This window comes from Muscardinus avellanarius, assembly GCF_963383645.1.
Source record: "Muscardinus avellanarius genome assembly, chromosome: 2".
NCBI classification, from domain to species: domain Eukaryota; kingdom Metazoa; phylum Chordata; class Mammalia; order Rodentia; family Gliridae; genus Muscardinus; species Muscardinus avellanarius.
Window position 1 is genome coordinate 73,157,743 of NC_137787.1, and position 22,721 is coordinate 73,180,463.

The window sequence follows — 22,721 nt, forward strand, 5'->3', positions numbered from 1 at the left end:
GAGAGAGAGAGAGAGAGAGAGAGAGAGAGAGAGAGGGAGAGAGAGAGGAGAGGAGGAAAAGAGGAAGGAAAGAAACAAATGAAGGAAACCAGTCAAGCTACACTATTTTCTGAGGGACCTAGAATGATTTCTGAAGTTTTTGCACTTAAAAAATAAAATACTTTTGAACCCAAACCAATCCCTTGCTTGAGAGATTCCCATCACTGTGACTAGAGGAAATATTCCAAACTAGGACATGAGGAAACTGCTTTCTGGGCAAACTAGAAGTCAGTGCTGAGTATTCAGTAAGAAGTCAGTGGATTTACAGTGAATCAGCTTCTTAGCCATAGTCCCTGAATCCTGAATCTTGGGGTTTCTGTTGGAGGGTCAATGGTGATATTTCATGGTAATAAAAAATCAAAATAACACGATACAGACAAATATTCTTATTTTCTAACACTGAAAAACAAATACAGCTGGGCATGGTGGCGCAAGCTTAAAATACCAGCATTCGGTCGGGAAACTGAAAACTGGAGGATCACGGTTCACGGACAACCTCAGCTACTTAGTGAGGCCCTCTGCAACTTAGTGAGACCCTGTTTCAAAAATAAAGAATAAAAAAATAGGGCTGGGGATGTGGCTCAAAGGTAGAAAGCCCCTGGGTTTCATCCCCAGTACCGCAAAAAAAAAAAAAAAAATACAATTATAGCAATTTGGGCATTGAATTTTTGCACAATTATTGGAACATATTTAGAAACAGTCAAGCCGGGCATGGTGGCACACGCTTGTCATCCCCCTGCTTGGGAGGCTGAGACAGGAAAATCGCACGGATTCAAAGCCAGCCTCAGCTACTTAGTGAGGCTCTCAGCAACTTTTTGAGACCCTGTTTCCAAATAAAATATAAAAAAGGTCTGGGAGTATAGCCCAGAGGTAGAAAGCCTCCTCTGGGTTCCACCCCCGGTACCACAAAAAAAAAAAAAAAAGAAAGAAAGAAAGAAACAGTCAATACCTTATGATTTTATGTCTAAGAAATTAGAGCAGAAAAAGTGCCTAATTTTCTTTGTGCTAAAATAAAGATGATACAAAATGAGTTTGAACTGTTTATATAGTTGTATTTTGTATACTCTCAGATTTAACCCAAAATGTAAGGCTGTTTTTCTTTAGATACTTCAAAAATGCATCCTTTTCTCTATTTTAACTGTTATAGGGATAGGTGAGAAAGCTAATGGGATTTGTGTTCTGTTTTTCCACAATGTAGTAACTGAATTAGCCTTGAAGTCTTTATGTATGTTTCTACATGTATAAACTAAATAAGTATGCAAAAATTGTGAAGGAAAAATTAGATTATTTACATTTAGTTTCAGTGGTCATTTAAGATAAAATTCTATAGGAACATATTTTAATTTGAACAGTACTGATATTTCAAAACTATGATGTATTTTTTATCTAACGCTGTTCTTACTCTCTACAGGATCCACGTTCATTTGTAACACTCACATCATTCCGGTGAAAAACCAAGAGGGTGTGGCTATGATGTTCATCATTAATTTCGAATATGTGACCGACGAAGAGAATGTTGCCTCCCCAGAGAGGGTAAACCCGATATTACCAGTCAAAACTGTAAACCGTAAGTAAAAGACAACAAGTATATAATTCTCTTTATATTCTTCTTCTGCACTCACTTGAAAACATTTTGATTCAGTGTTCAAAACCTAGTTACACTGAAAATAATACAGTTTTATATGAGAAAGCCATATCTGATGTTACCTTTACAAAATTTATCAACTTGCTTTAGAATATGCTTGACTTATATATACAATCATTTATTTAACCAACCTCCTACTATTGACTGTGAGGCTTATTTTCCAAAATTTTACCTATTAGAAATAATGCCAGCCGGGTGTGGTGGCACAAGCTTGTAATCCCAATACTCGGGAGGCTGAGACAGAAGGATTGCAGGTTAGAAGACAGCCTCAGCAAGTAGATGGACTTTTAGCAACCAAGTGAGAACCTGTTTCAAAAACAAAAATAAAGTAGGGGTGGGGGTATATCTTAGAGATAGAATATTCCTGGGCTCAAAACACAGTATCACAGCCGAGTGTGGTGGCGCGCACTTGTAATCCCCACATTTGGGAGGCTGAGACAGGAGGATCGAGCAGGTTCGAAGCCAGCCTCAGCTACTTAGTGAGGCTCTCAGCAACTTAGTGAGACCATTTCCAAATAAAATAAAAAATAGGTCTGGGGGTGTACCCCGGAGGTAGAAAGCCTCTGGGTTCCACCCCCAGTACCACCACCAAAAAAAAAAAAAACACAGTATCACATAAACATAAAAAGAATAAAGTATGCATATGTATATTTTCATGCCATTGCCATTTTATATGTATATGTATATGTACATGTGTGTAGAGTAGAAAGACTGATTGAGTTAGAGAGAAAAATTCTTAGACAAAAGTAACTTCAGGGTCTTCCTAGTGGGGATTCCCAGGGTGAAGGCCCAGAGTGAAGTCCTGTAATCCCAGTACTTGAAAAACTAAGATAGGAAGATTTTGAGTCCACAGCCAGTGTCACTAATTTAGAGAGACTCTTAGTAAATTAATGAGACCCTGTTTCAAAGTAAAAACTAAAAAGGGCTGGGCAGATGGGCATGGTGGCTCATGCTTGTAATCCCAGTACTTGGGAGGCTGAGTCAGGAGGATCACAGCTTCAGCTACTTAGTGAGGCCTTCTGCAACTTATTGAGATCTTGTTTTAAAAAAAGAATTAAAAAAATAAATTTGGGGGTGTATTTAGAGGGTAGAATGCCCCTGGGTTCAATCCCTAGTACCACGCACACATGTAAATGCATGTATAATTTTTCTGAAAACTAACAAATTGTCCACTGCCATTGACATTACCACCAGCAATGTATCAGCTCCATTCCCTGAAACTAAAAACAGAGTGAGTGAATCTTTTTACTTTCATCATTATGATAGTGATAAGTAGTACCTCAATTAGCTTTAATTTTTATTTCTCTCTCATTATAAATGAGATTCATACATTTAAGTATCAGGGTCTTTTTTCTGTCAGCTTTTTTTCTTATACATATTTCTATTATTTTTCTTCATGCCAATTTGTAAAATAAATTGCAGTTTTCCCAGAAAATAACCTATTTTTTGTTTTTCATGATTTTTCTTATACAAAAGAACATTGGTTTTGGTAATAGGGCTACCTACCACCCTTTACTTTTATTGCCTCTGAAATTTTGAAGACTTTCATCACTCCAAATTAGTAAATAAATTCATTTTCCCCCAAAACTTATATAATCTCATATTTTTAGGATCACCAATCTATGTTGTTTATTTTGGTGTACAGTGCAAGGTATTCATTTATCTTCTTAACAGTGGTTCTTTGGTTGTCCTAACATTGTTATTAAAATGTGGGTCTTTAGCTGGGCATGGTGGTGCAGGCTTGTAATCCGGACAGCCTCAGCTACTAGTGAGGCCCTCCACAACTTAGTGAGACCATGTTTCAAAATAAAGACTAAAAAATAGGGCAGGGGGTGTAGCTACATATATGAAACCTGCTTATTTGTTTATCAGTTTTATACCCTACCACCTTAGTGAATTGCCTTAATTTGTGGTTGCTTAATTATTAACTCTCATGGAATTTTTTAAGGTATTCTATCATATGAAATAAAGTTTTTTAAATTTTTTCTTCCAATTCTTTTTAAAATATGTTTTTATTGCTACATTGCAATTACAAATTTTGTGTGTGTGTGTGTGGTACTGGGGTTCCTGCAAACCCTTCTACCTCCGGGCTATACTCCCAGACACCTATTTTTTAGGTTTTTATTTGGAAACAGGGTCTCTTAAGCCAGCTCAGGCTGGCTTCGAATCTGCGCAATCCTCCTGTGTCAGCCTCCCGAGCGCATGGATTACAAGCCTGTGCCACTACGCCGAGCTTGCAATTACAAATTCTAATGAGGTTCAGAATGATAGCGACATACTCGCACACAACACTTGGTATTTTCCTCCAGAGAATATATAAAATATATTTTGTAGAAATTGTGGAATACAGAATATATGAAATAATCTTCTTAGTTTTTAACTCAAAGTATTCTTTATTATGCAGTTATTTTCTAGTAAAATGTTTTTTAGAAAGTGTTAATTTGTTAATAACTTTCGGTGTTATTTTCTTAGAAGCATAAAATATTGTGTGTGTTATTGACGTTTTATAAACATTTTCTAAGATTTGCCTTTTGGATCATTTTTTATCAATTTTCATGAGTGTAAAAAAAAGTAATACTAGATAATATCTGAGTATAAAAGTTCATATCTATTTTATAAAACCCTATCTTATAATTATGTTTTCTTTTCTACTCTTACACACATTTCTTCTCTCCAATATGTCTTAGGCTTTAAAAAATTTCTTATACTCTCGTATTTTAGAATATTTTTATTTCTCCTTTTATCCTTTTATCTCCTATAATTTTTCTTTGTTGATATTTTTACTGCTATGTTATTTGTTTCATAGATAGCAATATAAACGGCATATTATTACCATAAGTTAGCCTTGTTATCCTGTTTTTGTTCAGTAACTTTCCATTTCAATTGTACTGCAATTGATGACAATTGTACTGCATCTTAAAGTATCGTAACACATGAGTCTCATTTTTTCCCACTTCATTAATTTTTAAACTACCTTTTAGACTTTGTTTTATGTGTCTTATTTGGGGGGTAGTCTTAGAGATGGAAGCCAGGGACATTCTACCTCCAAATCACACTCCCAGTTCTAGTCTACTTTTAATTTTGAAATAGGCCTCACTATTTTTTTTTTTTTTTTTTTTTTTTTTTTTTTTTTGTGGTACTGGGGTTCCTGGAAGCCCTTCTGCCTCTGGGATACACTCCCATGGGCTACACTCTCAGACCTATTTTTTAACCTTTTCATTTGTTAACAGGGTCTCTTAAGGCAGCGTGGCTGGCTTCAAACCAGCGCGATCCTCCTATCTCTGCCTCCCAAGTACAGGGATTACAAGCGTGTGCCACCCTATGATCTTCCTGCATCAACCTCCAAGCACTAGGATTACAGGCATGTGCCACTCACACAGAAGTTGAAGTTATGTTTTTCTTTCTTACTTATAATAAAATACTCTTTTCACTGATATTAAACATAGGTATTTACATGTTGATAAAATTAATATTTTAGCACTAACATATTTTGACTGTTTGGTTGGCTTTGTTTTTTTTTTTAAATCTGTTTGTTTGTTTACTGATTTTCCTGTATTCCCCAGGCTGGCCTCCAACTGTTAGGCACAAGTAATCCTCCTATCTCAGCCTCCAAAATGACTGGGACTATAGGGACATACACTGCACCTTTCGTTAGAACTAACAGTCTGTGTTAAATATACTCAAAGTATTTCTGTTATGTTTTCTTTTCTCTTTTTTTAAATGTATTTTCTTGTTATTTAATTCTAATTTTTGTTTGTTTTCTTTTGGTATTTGATAAGATTTGTATTGTTTTGTAATAGTTGCCTTTATTAGAACTTTTAAGTTTTATACAATGCCATTTACTTGTAGTTACACAGTTTGTAAAATTTGCAAACTGATTCTTAAAAAATTTCATACAAGGTCTTTAATCTGTCCCTTTTCCCACAGACAATGCATTTCGATGCCCTACTTTGAGAAAGCACAAAATTCGCTTATTAGTCCTTATTCCCTTTTTCATTATACAACTTTGATCAATAATATTCCTTAGTGCTTATCTTTGTGCCACTACCCATCCATAGTTTTCTGACATTCAGGGCGTCGTTTTAGATGATCCCATTTAACTCCAGTGGATTGCCAACAGGGCACTCAATTAGCTTTGCATTTTCTCCTCCTCCTCCCATTTTCTTTGTCTTGTAGTATTTCTAGCTTGTCAGATATGCAACACATATATTCTTCTTCATTTTGTTTTGGTCTTAAATTCCTAGTGAAGTGTCTTTGCGGCACTCATACCAGTCTTGTCAAAGTTTTGCTAGGCATCTCGTCTAGAACAAAACAGCCTCTTCAGGAAAGTTTCATGAGTAAAAGTTATCAGAGTTCTTTCCTGTTCAACACTGCTTTTTTTTTTTTTTTCCCTTCGTTAACCTTGCTGACAAGGAGTCTGATGCCAAACTGCTTGACTGTGTTTGTTTGTTGTGATTATGGTATATGGGGTCTTGTGAGCTTCTTTAAGCCCCTTTCAAGTATTTTTCCATTCACTAGTGCCCTAGCCAATCAGGTCACTGACTTGCTCTCACTATTTTTTTTTTTAACTCAGTACAGCTTGTTGAGGCATGGTCCATCAATCATGGGACTCCCATACTCTTTTTTAAAATTATTTTTACTCTGCTTCACTGTATATTGCAGTAAGCTTTCTCGAGCCAATTCTGCTGGCATAGTCTTAGTTATTTATTTTCCAATCTACATGTAAATTTAAGTTTGTAAGTTCCTCTTTCCTTGTTACTCTGTAGGCATGGCTTATCTCACTTTTTTGCCTTCCTCCCATATTGATCTCTAGGTTTTTAAGGAGAATCCAAGAAGAAATTGGAATTTAGGTGTCTGTCCTTGTCTATGAGAGGCTGAAAGACTATCATAAAATGTTATCATTTAATAAAATAATTTGCTGTGCTCTATACATACAGATAGAAAAATATATATGTAAAAAAAGCATGATCTCAAAAACCTATTATTTTATACCTAAGTATAATATTAAATCAAACAAATACTAGCTAATCATTTTCATAATACCAATTACTTTCTTAGGTATATCTAAGTAACAGAATAATACTTTATCAAAAATACTAAGACAACTATATTAATGTACTATGATTCCAATATTATGAATGTTTTACCCTGAACAATATTAAATGTGGGAAAAACTCTATCAAAATCATGAATTCATCAATCTCCCAAATGACATGTTTAGAAACAAAATTGAACTAATGTAAAAAAAAAAGTATTCTTATCCAAAGTCATCTTCCTTTAAGTTGATAACTGTTTCAATTTTGTTATATTTTCCACTAACATATTCAGCTCTTATTGAATTATCCCTTGGAGTAAACTTCAGCTAATGTCAGCCTCTATTTCTATAATGAATATCAATAGCATCATTTGTTCCTGGGGATGCCTGATTTGGTTTCCTCATTGTCTTCTCAAATTCTTCATTTTCCCATGGAACAGTTGTCTTGTTTGGCCTATCACAATGGGTAGAAGTAAAAATGAGAGAGTGCATCAGAAGCAGGGTAGAGAAAGGGAATGATTAAAATATGTGTTTATTTAAAACTGAAATGCAAATGAAGAATTGAAACTTTCGTTTCCCAAATGGAAAATAATCCATATACTAGTTCCCATGATATGAAATACAATCTATGTAAGTTTGGCATCAATTAAAATGGCATTTTATGTCCAATATTTGCTTTTTGGAGCATTTTTATCCATTTTCATGAGTGTAAAAAATCATAATTATAAGATAGGGTTTTATAAAATAGATATGAACTTTTATACTCAGATATTCTCTAATATTACCTTTTTACACTCATGAAAATTGATTTAAAATGATGCAAAAGGCAAATCTTAGTCATGACAAATCCAGAAGAGATTCTGTTTCTCATTTTGTAACCATGAGTGGATTCCCTTTGCCCCAGCTGTCACTGATACCGGGAGCCCCTGGAGAGAGTATAAGTGCAAATAAAATTGTCTGCAGAGTATTTCAAAGGTTCACCATTTATAGCCAGCATATTGGTTTTTATTATATCCCTTTGTCATTCCATGGTTCCTTATGCTTTGTGTCAGTTTTTTAAAAGTTGATTATTAATGCCGGGCGTGGTGGCGCACGCTTGTAATCCCCGCGCTTGGAAGGCAGAGAAAAGAGGATGGCGCAGGTTCGAAGCCAGCCGCGCTGGTTTAAGAGACCCTGTTTCCAAAAATAAAAAAGTATAAAATAAGTCTGGGAGTCTGGGATGGGAGTGTAGCCCGGAGGTAGAAGGGCTTCCAGGAACCCCAGTACCAAAAAAAAAAAAAAAGTTGATTATTAAATTAAGCAGAAAAAGTTATATAATGATTGGTAACTTCTAATACTATCCAATTGCTACTTCATATCAGGTCTTATCTTTGGTAAATTTGCTGATTTTTAAAGAATTAGTTTACTACCACTATAAAATAATGATTTTAGCTATCTCATAATTATTGAGATAGAGACAGAACAAGAAAAAAGGAATGCAGGAGGAAGACAAAAAGAAGGGAGGAAGGAAAGATGATCAAGTTCTAATACAACTCTTTTTGCAAGCACATCTTAACTTTCAAAACAGTAATATAATTCCTTCAAAACCTATAGTCCAATAGCAAGCTTTCATATCACTTGATAAGATTGAAATGTGGTTACAAAAAAGTATATGGTGATATATATTAAAGTAAATTTCAAACTGACATTTTCCTTTAACCAATGCTTAATCTCTTGTGCAAAGAATTTTTTTTCTTTTTTTTTTTTTTTGCAGGTCTGGGATGGAACCCAGGGGCATTTGACCTCTAACCTCCGAGCTACACCCCGTGCCCTATTTTTTTGTTTTTTATTCTTTATTTTAAAACCAGGTCTCACTGAGTTGCAGAGGGCTTCACTAGTAGTTGAGGCTGTCCACGAACCATGATCCTCCAGTCTCAGCCTCCTGAATGCTAGGATTACAAGCTTGTACCACCAAGCCCAGTGCCAATAAAATTTATGTTATTGTGTAAGAAAGAATGTGTGTAAGTGTGTACTCATACTTAACTTTTAAGAAAGTTGAGTGAGAGTAAAGGAGAAAGGTTATTGTTAATTTGAGAAAATGTGTTTCCATAAAAATAACTACTTCTCTCGAAATGAAGACAAAAGCCGGGCGTGGTGGCGCACGCTTGTAATCCCAGCATTTGGGAGGCTGAGACCCGGAGGATCATGGTTTGTGGACAGCCTCAGCTACTTAGTGAGGCCCTCTGCAACTCAGTGAGACCTGGTTTCAAAATAAAGAATAAAAACAAAATTGGGCAGGGGGTGTAGTTCGGAGGTCGAATGCCCCTGGGTTCCATCCCCAAACCCACAAAAAAAGAAAAGAAAATGAAGACAAAAAAAAAATTGTGAAATGACAGTACAGGAAGTTCAGATTTTTAAAAATGAAGCATTAACTTGAAATCCTTAAGGAGAACAAAGATGCTAAATACATAATAGGAAAGACAGATCATAAAAAAGGGACTATGATAAATGAAGCAAAGTAAATTCTGGAGACCCAGAGCCTTGTTTTGTAGTGAATGAAATGGCAGATCATTGCCCAGTAGAAATAACTACTTTCAAGATAAGGAACTTTAAACAAGAAAAGTGAGCAGATTTATTTGGAAAAATGAATTTTTTCACATGCTTATTCTCTGTAAGAAATATAGGACCAGCCACAAATAGATGACTTATGTCTTTAAAATGAAACAAGTACAAATGAAAGTATTATTTTTAGTGGCTATACTTGTCAAATTGATAAATATTGCCCAACTGAAATACTACAAATTGAGCCAATTAACTGATATATAAAACATATAAATATCAAATAAAATATATAATTAAACATTTTTCTCATTGATGGCCTCTATAAAAATTATACAGTCTATAAAATGGAAATGGTATTGAGGGGATAAGAAAATTTTACTTTTTTTTACCAAATATAAGGAATCACATCTAAAAGAACTTATAATGATGGAAAGATGTATTCCCTTTGATTCTGCTCTAATATCCATGCTATGAGATATTAGCCCCATGTGGAAGACAACCAAATTATCTGTTCATGTTTATACAATTCATGCTTAAGTTGATTTTCTTTAAGTATAATAGTTTTATCATTTTAAACAAAATATTTTTGAAATTTATTTTTAAATTATTAGAAATGTATATTTTAACTTTATGTTTCTTCTATTCTATACCATAAATTTGGTATCATGCTTTGGTTCACACACATACATATGGTATACCTTACTAAAATTTTCTTGAGAAACTTGAGGGGAGCCTAAATTAAACAAAGTTTCAATTTAACATTACACACTAAATCAGAAAATGAATGCATTCTGTATTCTTATCTTGTTTTAAAACCAAAGAGTCAGTTCAGCCACTACAAAAGTTGATCTTAAACTTATATCCCCAAATATAAATATATATATTTTTGGGGGTGGTACTGGGGTTCCTGGAAACCCTTCTACCTCCGGGCTACACTCCCAGACCTATTTTTACATTTTCATTTTGGAAACAGGGTCTCCTAAGCCAGCGCGCGCGGCTGGCTTCGAACCTGCGCGATCCTCCTGTCTCCGCCTCCCAAGCGCGGGGATTACAAGCGTGCGCCACCACGCCCCGCCCCAAATAGATTTTATATTTTTCCCAAAACAGATTTGCGGGGATGGGGCAGGGCATTGGGTGGGAATCCCCTGAGTCTCTGACCTAAACAAAGGCATCTCACTCCCTGACTAAAAACCCGAAGCAACACTCAGGTCTCCCCCGGGATCCAAGCCCTCCTGCATTCCCCAACACCCCATCTTCACTTGTGGTCTCTCTCTTGCCAATATTTTCTACTGGCTCCTTTCTCTGTTGCTCACACTCGTGCAGTTCAAAATAAATAGCTTACACTTCAACAGACACATTTTGTTTATATCACATCATATTTCTTAAAGTTTTAATTAGCCAAATTTGTTGCCAACATTTAAAGACGAATATTGCACATTAAAATTAGAATATTGGGTTTATTGAGCATGCGCGTGTGCGCGCACGGACAAATATCTAGATATCCATCCCTCATGTGCTATTATTACCTTGCCACTCCCTGCAGAAGGAGCATGTGCTTTCCAGTTTGTCACCTCCTTTACCTCTCCTTATTTTCTGTGTAAACCTGCTTTTCTTTATTTATGCTGCTTGTCTCTTGCCACAGTTGTTTGGGCTGTTCACACCTACTCAGTTGTTCCCACTATTCCTATCCTTTGTCAGTCCTTTAGAGGTGAGTTCTCTGTGCCACCCTTGTACTTTTTATGTTGCCCTCTACTTTCAGTGCACCTTGTTATTTCCCTTCTCCCCCTTCCTTTAATCCCATGCCACTGTACTCTCTGCATCTTTCAACCTTTGTAACAGAGATTTGCATGGGTTTGGGGGAAGTTTGTTTTTGTTTTTGTTATTGTTGTTTTCGGTGCTGAAGGATCCGAACACCCCCCCTCCCTCTTCTTTAAGGAATGATCACATATACTTTTTACCTCGAGCCACACCCCTAGTCATCTTATTTTTTTTTTATTTTGAAACAGGATCTTACTAAGTTACTGAGGCTTCCCTTGAACCTTCAATTCTTCTGTCTCAGCCTCCCAATTACTTGGATTAGAGGGGTGCACCATCTTACTTGGCTCTTCTTTTAAACATTATCTCCCAGGAGCTCCTTTTAGTTTTTTTTGTTTTGTTTTGTTTTGTTCTGTTTATTGTTTTTGTTGTTGTTGTTTTTTACCTAAGCTTCTGTGTCCTACTTGATCAACCTCATCTGTTACTTATGGGGTAAAGATCTCACAAATCTGTACCACCAGACCAGAACTTCTTTATATTTTTATCATTATTTAGAATTTTATATATCCAACTGCTCAGTGGACATGTCCTTTGGAAGATTTAACATCTCAAACTAAAATTTGTCCATTTCCAGCTACTATCCAACCTATCTCAGCAAAGCCTCTTCGGCTTCATTCATCGTGAACACTGTCATCTAAACCACTCCAGCCAGAAACTTGAGCTAAACCTCTCCTATTTAATCCTCTTCACATCAACTTAAGGATGATCAAAGTTTATCAAGAACACATTTTAAATACCCCTTGCATAAAACCCACTGAAATTTTGCTATCTAAACTCCCAAGGCATCTTATTTGGGATCATGCAATAGTCCCTTAATCGTTATTCCTGCTCTCTGCTTCTTTTCTTTAGGATAACATGCAATTCAAACATACATCATATTATCATACTTCATTATTTATATCCTTCACAATGTTTCTATATTGCCTAACCATATAAAATGTCAAAGCCCTGTATGTGTTACAAGAGACCTATCACAAAATGGCTTCTGATACTTCTGTAGCCTCATCTCCCAGCCCATCCCTCCCATCCCATATTTCAGTAAAAATTCCTTGAAACTACCATTTATTTTATGTTGCTATGTTTGTATAACATGGTATTCCCTCTTGGAGTATAGTAATTCCTCATAGCATAACTATTCTGATGGACTCCTTGCCTGTGAAGCATTTTTACTTCACCCAGATCTGATCTTGTGTCTCTGATATCCTGGGTTGCACCTAGTAGACAGATAAAATTGTGTAGTGGCCAAGTGAAATTAGTGAATGGAAGCATCTAGAAATCAAAGCACAAACCAAATTGAGAGCTGTGAAAAACTGGAGAATGCCTATCTCTCTTAAAGTGGCCAGGATGTGGTAGTACATGCCTATAATCCCAATACTTGGGAAGCTGAGGCCAAAGGATCGCAGGTTTGAGGCCAGCCTCAGCAAATTAGTGAGACTCTCAACAGCCTATAGAGAGGAGACCCTATTTCAAAATAAAACAAAAAATTACAACATTTCAAAAAAGGGGTTGGGGTATAGCTCAGAGGTAGAATGCCCCTGGGCACAATCCCCAGTACTACAAAAATAAATAAAAATTAAAGTGGACAGGAGCCTTTCATCTTTATTTTTAGTGGGAATGTTATATGTTCTTTCATATATTATTATTTTGCACATAATGAGAGTCTAATACTTATTGGTATAACATATAAACAAATGAATAAATTAATTTTTGCTTGAGTAACTTATTTTTCATACTGAATGAACATTAGCCAGATTGCCCAAGTCATTGATTCTTCAAGTGTAAAACTATCAGCTTCATCTTTTAACATGTATGAAACACAAGTTCATGCCCCATTCAGGAATATCTATTAAAAAACACAGAAACGTAGTGGTCTTTGTTTTAACAAATACCTCAAGTCACTCTGATACTCATTTAAATGTAAAAAACATAGTCTAAGTTAATTAATGTTTGGATAACATTATAAAAATGAATGATAAATAAAACTAAGTATAAATATATAACAAAATCATTTCCAATTTCTATACTATTGATTTTGATAGTAATTTTCAAAAGTAAACTTTTTCATCAAATCTATTAAGGTACTAAAAGGAGATTCCATTATCCTTGAAAGATTAAAATTATACTCTCTAAATCAAAGAGAATTTTACTTTTATGCTTACTAAAACTTTGGATTATTCTAAAAGCTTCAACCAGAGCTAAGTCTACACACAAAAAAGTACAGCCAATAATTTAGGCAATTATCTAGCTAATTTAAGCCACTAGAAACACACTCATAGGCTTTGGACTCACTCTGGATAATTAACACATAAAATATATATTTGTCTCAACAGCTACATTAGTCCCTCAATTTTGTATCTTGGTTTTCAGACACCACGCTAAGGAACAAAGAAATTTTCTGTCTAGATCATTTATAAAATAACTTTATAGAGTTTTCACTATTCTCCACTAAAGCTAAAAGTCATTCTTTAATTCAAAGATGATGAGCTGCAATAGTAATATAGTTCCCCGCTGTTATTACTGAGGCATTACTATAAAAACAATCTATTATTCAGATTAATTTAATTAAAGGTTTTACAATGTAACTTATGTTTACTATTATCATGTGTTTGGAAGTCTCCTCATTTTAAAGATTAAGTTTGACATAGAAAAGGGAACCATAACAGGTTTCCAAGACAAAGCTAGGAAAAGTTCAGTCATATTTTCAATCAATTTTATGTCTTATATCCCCCTAGTATTTGAACAAAGTATATACTCCTAAGATCAAGAAAATTGCTAGCAGTTGAAAAAATAAAACACTGTGATTTATCTCTTTATTAACAATCGGTGTTAATGAATGCCCACATCAGCATTCCCATATCAGAGTCTCCATGTGAGTATCATTTGGAAGATCTTGTTACCTAGCAACACTTAAATTTGGGACAATCGCTATTCATGCAGCATGTGGAAAACTGGTGTCTGTCTCCTCCATGTTCGGAGCACTCCATCAAGAAAGTCCCTTTCAATGTGATGGCTGCCTGGTCATCCAGGATTAATCTAGGCTAAGATGTCATTACTTTCACTGGGCTTGAATGGTCTCTTTACCTTGGCACTTGGAAAAGGAAGAACTCTATCAAACAGAAACTGGATAACAGTATGGTAACTCATGCATAGATTTATTAAGTAGTTATTTTAAGCACACAGAAACCTAATTAGGTGTACATAACACTGGCATACTTGTTTTAATTTCCAGTTTCTCCTCATCAAAAAAATTTAACCTTGAGTGTCTAAAAGCAGCCTACCTTGTCCTGTCTTCTGCCTTATCTATTTTATCCAAATCTGAGTTCTCTGCCTTTTTGTTCTCATGATGACCTGGACAGGCTGGGATAGTGCTTCTCAGACAGCATCAGCATGTTTGGACCTGTATGGTAGAAGTGTAGAAGTGCACTGGTGCCTGGTTGCCCTTGCTCTGGTGGTTCTCCCACCTCCTTGCAGCATTAACCTTTCCCTGACCTCTGCTGATAGCCTTAGGATTCCCATTCCTTCAAGACTCCAATCTAAGCTCACTGATATTTTGTAAAACCTTGCTTTTTCTCCAGAATCTTTCACCCTAGAAAATGTGACAGGACTCAGTGTGTCGAGGCATTACTGATCATATCTGCTCCTTCAGGGGACTCCAGATTTAACTTCAGGTTTACTAGGTCAATGGAATCCCTAGAGATTATTGTTACCACTAGCACCAGAATTGCACTGGCTACCTGGCCCATTCCTAGCAACATTTGATCAGAAACAAGCTTACACTGAATGGTACTTTCCCTAGTTTAGGTACTAATGACAGCTTTCTTTGATAATATTTTGGGTTGTTCTAGCAGTCTGCAGGTGGTATCATATCCCTCTCTACATATTTAGCAACATAAAAGAATAATCTCCTTGCAAGATCATCTGTGAAAAAAAACCTTCTTGAAAATAAAAAGTAGATATGTCAATCACCTTCCTTTCTTCACCCAGAAAAATATGATCTTTTATTCTCTTTGACTCAAGGGTTAAAATTATGTTTCTCTACACATCCAAGATTGTCTGGCTGAAAAAAATCCTCACATGTATTTTAATTTTTCTTATGCAAACATTAAACTTAGGAGTTCTCTGACTTTAGAAAGATTCGTTAATATTAACTCATGCATCTTTATTTGTTTGATAATAAATAGAAGTAATTCGTGTGGTAACTTTTTCAGGCTAGAATGTAGGTATCTCTACCTCTGTAGTGGACACTATTGGGATAGAACCCAAACACTTTTGCCTTCACTGGACAGCCCAACTGCTGCAGATATTGATTGCTATGCATACACAGTTCTGCCTCTCCCTGGGAATTAAAATCAAAATCAGGGAACTATCTTACAAGGGCTATGATTGTTCCCGTTGTGTGGTCATCACCAGTGACTGGTTGATGCAGAATTACAAAGGCCAGATACTTTGACTGCATTTAGAAGCACTAAGTATAAGTAGGCAGAGATTAAGGGGACATTTCACAGTGAGGTATAAGGACAGTCATGGCAGCACCTCTGAGGGGCTGCGCCAGCTCTAGAGCTCCCCAGGCTGTGGCTGAAGCATTTGGACATTTCAACTTTCTTCTCTCAATCCTGCCTTCCTTAGATAGATTTTCTGAGTGTCCCCCACATTAAACCTGTTGTACAGTCCATTTTCAGGGATCTACTTAGAGTAGAGTAGATACTCTTCCACCACCCCAAATCCTTCATGAGGGGAAGAGCTCTGCATATGGCCCCTACATGGAACATCCATGTCCAGTCCCTTCCACACTCACACAAGTCCTCTTCTTGCCCAGCAGGTCTCTAGTTGGTATGATGCATGACTTAAATTTCTCTCTACTTTTCCATCCATAAATTAACTAAGAAAAATCAAGAAAGAGTTAAATGCTTTTAATTTATACCCTGAGGGTTTCAGTAGTATAATGATTGAATAATTGGTATTCAAAGGTTTTGGACAAATGATGAGAAATTAAACCAAGGAAATGACTAGGAACTCACAGTTGTATTGTGAAGAATGTCAATGGCTAAAAAAAATAGATGGAGAATTTTGTAGGAATACTTTACTTCCCCAAAAAATTATTATTTCTAATATTATAAATAACAGCAATTATAGCAATTATAGTATACCTTCCTAGATGAAAAGTATGTGTTCAAACGAAATTATGGTCATATGAGTAGCTTTTAAGTACTTATCATTCCTTCTGGGAATGTGCAAGAGTGTGTGAAAACCTTACTGTGTTTTTCTTCTTTCATATTTACTGAGTAAATAATAAGCACAAGGCTAAATAGTTTTTGTTTTAATTATTCAAATTAGAAAAATATATAATAATATCTGAATGGTTACAAGAGTTTTTTGCAGTGTTGAGATCCATAACACAAGTATACTTATCCATGATTTATATTTCAGGCCTGAAAGTGCTAGCATTGAGCAAATTTCTCAATGTGTATTCTTTCTGGATGAATTGCTGTTAGACAACTAAATCTATAATGCAATATAACATGGTCATATTAACTTAGTGATGCAGAAAAGACCATCTGTACCACCTTGGATCTGGCTAAACTATAGGAGCAAAGTAAATGCCTCATGCAGCCATTAATTTAAGAAAGCCAGTGAACTGGTATTAAAGGAGGTGAATCATATAACTGATGAAGAATGGATAAAAGTAGACATTGACCTTTAATGCATTGTAATAAGCTTGCAAAATTGATTTATAAACTACTTTATAACTCAATTTCATGTGCATTAAGAACTAATCAAGTGACTTGGATGCACTTCACCGATTTTTAACTTGGCAATTTACTTGAGTATATAAAAATTATTCGTAGAAATATGTAAGAATGCTTGTGAACAATTACTGTCATGCACCGATATTGAATCTCATTTCCACAGATTGTTTACTCTAAATTCTGTTCACAATAAATTCTGTTTACTCTAAATTCTGTTGTTAATCCACAGTTTAATGTTGAATATACTTAGGGTATGCTTTTGCACTGTGTCCTATCAATTGCAGAAGACAAAAATCCTCCAATTATATTTAACACAGTTAACTACAAGGTCACAAATGAAAGGTTACAGTAGTGAATTAGACTGCTTAATTCTAAAATGTTCTGTAACAGGTGTTTGACATGAACTTTACTAGCTGATGAGGAGCCTGAGGACACTTTCGCATATACTCTAGAATCAGAATGGTAGCAATTAATATCCTCTATAAAAAGATGAAATTAACAATACGAGTTGAATTAGGTATATATGGCATATATAGGGGTCACCGTTTCCATAGGTATTGAGTTATACTCACTTTAGTCATTATGAGTCAGTACAGTTCAAGGAGGTTGTTTTTTTAACTATATGAGCAATTAAATATTCTAGATTTAGCGTGTTATCAGTAAGGTTTAGAATCTGTGTGTGGAAAATCATTTCCCATAATCAAGCAGGTTGTTGGGCTGTCAGGAGCAGTCCCAATAATAAGCAAAATAGACAGAGGCCCTTCCCTTATGCAGTCTCTGGTCCAGTGGGGGAAAGACAGGTTAAGCAGAAAACTGACAAATGTGTAATTATTGTTTGTGATAAAAACTATGAAGGGGTATTAACCTGGTTTCCTAAGGAAATAACTTTGGGACTAGAGCTGAAACAGAAGAAAATCCTTAGTCAAAAGAACCACAGGCCTTTGGAGGATTTTTTTCTTTTAATCCTTATGGCTGGATTCTGGGCAGCAAGAAGAACTAAAGATGTAAAATAGAGACATGGTCTTGTCATTCCCAAAGCAAAAAGTTATTGGCGATGGAGGGGTGTGAAGTGTTCATGAGGGTTAAGCACTATTCTATATAGTTAGATGTAAATATTTTAAAGATAAAATTATTTATGTATTTAGTATTGAGGATTGAACCCAGGGAAGTTCTATGGCCAAGCTACAGCCCGCACATTTGTTTGTTTGTTTGTTTGTTTGTTTGTTTGTTTGTTTGCAGTACTGAGGATGAAACCCCAGGGCATTCTACCTCAAAGCTACACCCCCAGCCCTATTTTTTATTCTTTATTTTGAAACAGGGTCTCACTGAGTTGCAAAGGGCCTAAGTATTAGCTAAGGCTGTCTGCAAACTACGATCCTCCTGTCTCAGCCTCCAAATGCTGGGGTTACAAGCATGCGCCACCACACCCAGCTTGTTTGTTTCTTTTTGAAACAGGGTTTGACTAAATTGCTGAGGTTGGCCTTGAACTTGTAATTCTCCAATCTTAGCCTCCTCCCAAGTATTGGTATTATAGGCATGCACCACCACACCCAGCTAAAGGATAAATTTACATTTTTAAGGATAGATAACAATGGTGTGAATATGGAAATATGAAAGTAATTAGCATCCTATTGCAGGAAATCAGCTGAATCATTCTGTGGTGTGGACAGAAGGAAGAACAGTAGAGATGAGAAAAGTGAAAATATTAAGAAGTTATTTAGAAGATGAGATGAACACAATTAGGGATGGGTCTGAGAGAGATCCTCAAGGGTCAGCCTTATATAACTGATGGATTATAATGTTACTAAAAAAAAAAAAAAAAAAACCAGAAAAAGAACTGGGCTCAGAGGAATAGATCATGTAACTGAAATTTGCTATGAGATTTTGAGATGTCTTTATGACTTAGCGGAAATGTTGACACCATTAAATATATAGATTTGGGACTTAGAGCAGAGATCTGAGCCAGAGATATAAATTTGAGTCACCGTGTTAAAGATAGAATTGAAAATACATGTGTAGGTAAGACCATCCACTGGGAGAATATATTCAAATATTCACAATGGAGAAAGGTTTACGAGTTTTCAAGTGTTTTAGAACCACTCTGATTCATTGAGGAAAATTTATAACAAATATATTAAATACAATGATTCCCATGATATTTAAAGAATATGAGAAGATAGAAAATACTGTAGCCCAAAGATATTAGGTGACTGAGCAGAAAGGCCATATATAATTGTAAAGTCTCGGGTAGATATGGACCCAGACTACTGTGTTAGCAATATAAACTACAAACTTTAAATCTTATAAACAAAGGAACTTAAAGTAATATAGAGAGAAACCTGTAGAATGGTGGAAGGGAATTGGAGGGAAGGAAAATAGGAAAGGATAAAAGGGAAATTTGAGGAAGGAAGCAGTGCAAATACTTTATCAATATGTGAAAGTATCTACTACCAATTTTACTAACAAGTGTGGGGAGGGAGGTGAGAGAAGGAGGTGGGACATGGAGAAAGCACACCAAGAGCTGAATTCATGTATGTTTTCATCACATTGAATCTCACTATGACATATAATTGCAATATACTAATACAATTTTAAAAGTAATGCTTAGAGAAGCTTTGAATTACAGATTACAGATTATTGTTTAAACGTCTTTTTTTTCCTTTTTTTTCTTTAAAGGGTAGATGTTTTACTTGCTTTAAAGCATTGATGTTTTACTTAGTTTTTTAAAAAGTTTATAAGATAATGAACATTTACTAGAACAAAGAGTAGAGATATATGAAGAAGAACACAATATGTTATAATCCTACCACTGAACTACTCAACGTTACAAGTTTGGATCATGTTTTTATCACATCTTTCCTGTGCAATGCAACTTACATTAACAAATAAAGAATTTTGCTTTATTTAATGAAAATAATATAAACATAAGGATTCAAAACTTAACACTGTATTTGAACAACCATTTAATCAAATCAGTACATATATTAATTTTATAAGAATATCCTAAGACTCAAAAGTTTTAAAAGTGCCATAATTTATTCATGTATTTTAATGCATATTCAGATCCTTCTAAATTTTTATTCCTTGCAGTATTCTATACGTGAGTTTCTAAGTCAAAAGAAAAAAATAAGTATGCATTTTTGTGCATATATATTTTTAATAAATATGTTCAGATGACTTTCCAATAAGTTGTAGGAATTTGAAGTTCCACCAGTGCAATGCTAGAAGGACCCTCAGTAATTTTTGCCAGTACTAGATGTTAAGCTCCTGTTTTGTTGTTGTTTGTATTTTTGTTAGCTGTTAAATTGAAGGGTATAAAATGAAATCATCTTGTTTCAGTATGTGATTTTACTGTGTGTTTATTTAGATCCTATTTAATGGTAAATGCTTTAATATGAATTGTTTATTGATTTCTTATATATTGGTTACCTGATTTATAATTGTTAATATCATCCGTTAGTGTTTAGTTGCCCTTCTGTGCATCATCTACTCTGAGATACGTTTTAACATTTCATGCCATACTCTCAGATTTTGGAACAACAGCAACAGCAACAACAACAAAGAAAGAAAATTTAAATTTTTATCTTTACAAATCAACTCTTTTGGAAACCAAAAGATGATACACAGCTGGTCAGAAAACTGGTATACAGCTGGTTTGATTACCCAAACTCAACTCACAGTATTACCCAATCAACCCTGACTGCCTTCTCTCCCTCCTACTTCTTGTGGGATAATTCCTCCCACCACACACACACACACACACACACACACACACACACACACACACACACACACACAAACACAAACACACACAAATACACACACACACACACCACATACATTTACACCATACTCATTTCTATATATCTCCCTTAACATAAAAGGTCTATTTTTTTCCTATCTGAAGTGTGGATGTACAGTATATATATGTTTAACTTATTAAAACTCAAAGTTTCCTGCCATCTAAATGATGCTTTCATCTTACTAGAGTATTATCTAATTATTAGAAACATGATAAAATATTTTACTATATTCTTGCTACTCCTATGATAATTTATATTGTTCTCAGAAGGATTCTAACAGTATCTCTTATTTCAACTACAGGTGACTTAATTATTCACTAACAATTCTTTTTGCATGGTATTTAAATATGAAGTAAAAAAAAATTTAAGGATCATTCCATCGTCTTACCATTATGCTTTTTTGCTCCTTTTGTAGGGAAACTATTTGGATTCAAGTTCCCTGGCTTGAGAGTTCTCACATACAGAAAGCAGTCCTTACCTCAAGAAGACCCCGATGTGGTAGTCATTGATTCATCGAAGCACAGTGATGATTCAGTAGCCATGAAGCACTTTAAGTCTCCTACAAAAGAAAGCTGTAGCCCCTCTGAAGCAGATGATACAAAAGCCTTGATACAACCCAGCAAATGTTCTCCCTTGGTGAATATATCTGGACCTCTTGACCATTCCTCTCCCAAAAGGCAATGGGACCGACTCTACCCTGACATGCTGCAGTCCAGTTCCCAACTGACCCATTCCAGATCCAGAGAGAGCATCTGTAGTATACGGAGGGCATCTTCAGTTCACGACATAGAAGGATTCAGTGTCCACCCTAAGAACATATTTAGAGATCGACATGCCAGTGAAGGTATGTTTGATTATTTTAGCAAGAAAACATTTGTATTTGGGCAAAGAGCGGTTATTTTCTTACTTTTTAAAATGTCAACATTAATCCTTATGCCTTGGGAGAAGAAATGGGATTAAAGGCTACTAAGCATGTGAATCTTTCATTCAGAGATTTTTCTCATTTCCTTTTTGAACCCTAGTGAGTAATTTGGTTTCTTCTGGCTTCTTTATGTTTCTGAAATAGTATGATAACTATTACCTACCTATTTTCAGGAAGTGTTAATTAACTCATATTTAATATTAATTATGCTTTGGTGATAAACACTATCACCTGCAGTGTAATCAATCTTGCCTCTTTTAGCAAATGATCACACCTGGAAAGAAAAAGTGATCTAGATCACAGGACTGTGTTAGCAACCAATTCCTTCCAAAGAGGGTTTAGGAAAGGTACACACAGAGGTAGGAGAAAGGAGAACCTTTAGGGGGGAGAAAAACCACCAACCAACTTGAAATGCCAAGTCAGAAGTAATGTATTTCCCCCTGGCCTCTTCATGTTGACATTCTTATATTAGCCAGCAGTGAAAGTCAGATGCTTTAAAAGCAGCCACAGAAACACTTCATCATTAACATGACAATGGCTAACATTAATTAAGTATCTACTAGGCTTGAGGTAATGGAAGTACTTGGCACACATGAACTCTTATTTAATTTTCCTAACAGCCCTATAAGTTAGAAATCAGTTTCAAGCTTCATTCTATAGATGGGAAAACTGAGTCTTAGGTACATTAAATAAATAAATTGGCCCAAGTTTAGTCCATGTCAGAGCCTAGCTTCAAACCTAAGACTGCTTTTTTTCTGAGTCTACAATCAAATCCCTGCAAGGTTTCACCTCCCTTGCTCCTGCTCCTGTAGACCTCACCGTAGGAGGGCTCTGGAGTCACTGGACTTGCCCCAGGAGTTAGAGAATCATAGATCCATCAGTCCTGCTTTCAGACTCCACAGTTTGGTTCTTGAGAGGCCTGCTGTCCTTTTGCTGATGTTCATTCCTTCAATGCCTTCCTTCATCAGCTATGCTACTGCCACTTGTCTTTATGAGACGTTCAGTCTGATCATGAGGCTCCTTACTATGGGACGCTGGGCACTTTGCAAAATGGCCACAATTGCTATTCAAGCTTCAGTTTTAACCCCTGCAGACTCCTGCCTTGCTTTACACTCTGTTCTTAGTCTGTACCAGGATAATCTGCCATTTCCCAAAACACCCATCATGAATTTTT

General features: G+C 35.5%; 1 protein-coding gene across 2 annotated transcripts in view; it reads left to right on the plus strand.

Annotated features, from left to right (window-relative positions):
- Positions 1-22,721, plus strand: part of KCNH7 (potassium voltage-gated channel subfamily H member 7) — a gene marked incomplete at both ends in the record, with an annotated part of 473,040 nt that overhangs the window by 313,849 nt on the left and 136,470 nt on the right. For both annotated transcript variants that reach the window (XM_080690173.1, XM_080690174.1), the window contains 2 exons: positions 1,451-1,606; positions 21,041-21,469. In XM_080690173.1, the coding sequence (XP_080546299.1) occupies positions 1,451-1,606; positions 21,041-21,469 (585 nt within the window). The remainder of the gene's footprint in view (positions 1-1,450; positions 1,607-21,040; positions 21,470-22,721) is intronic.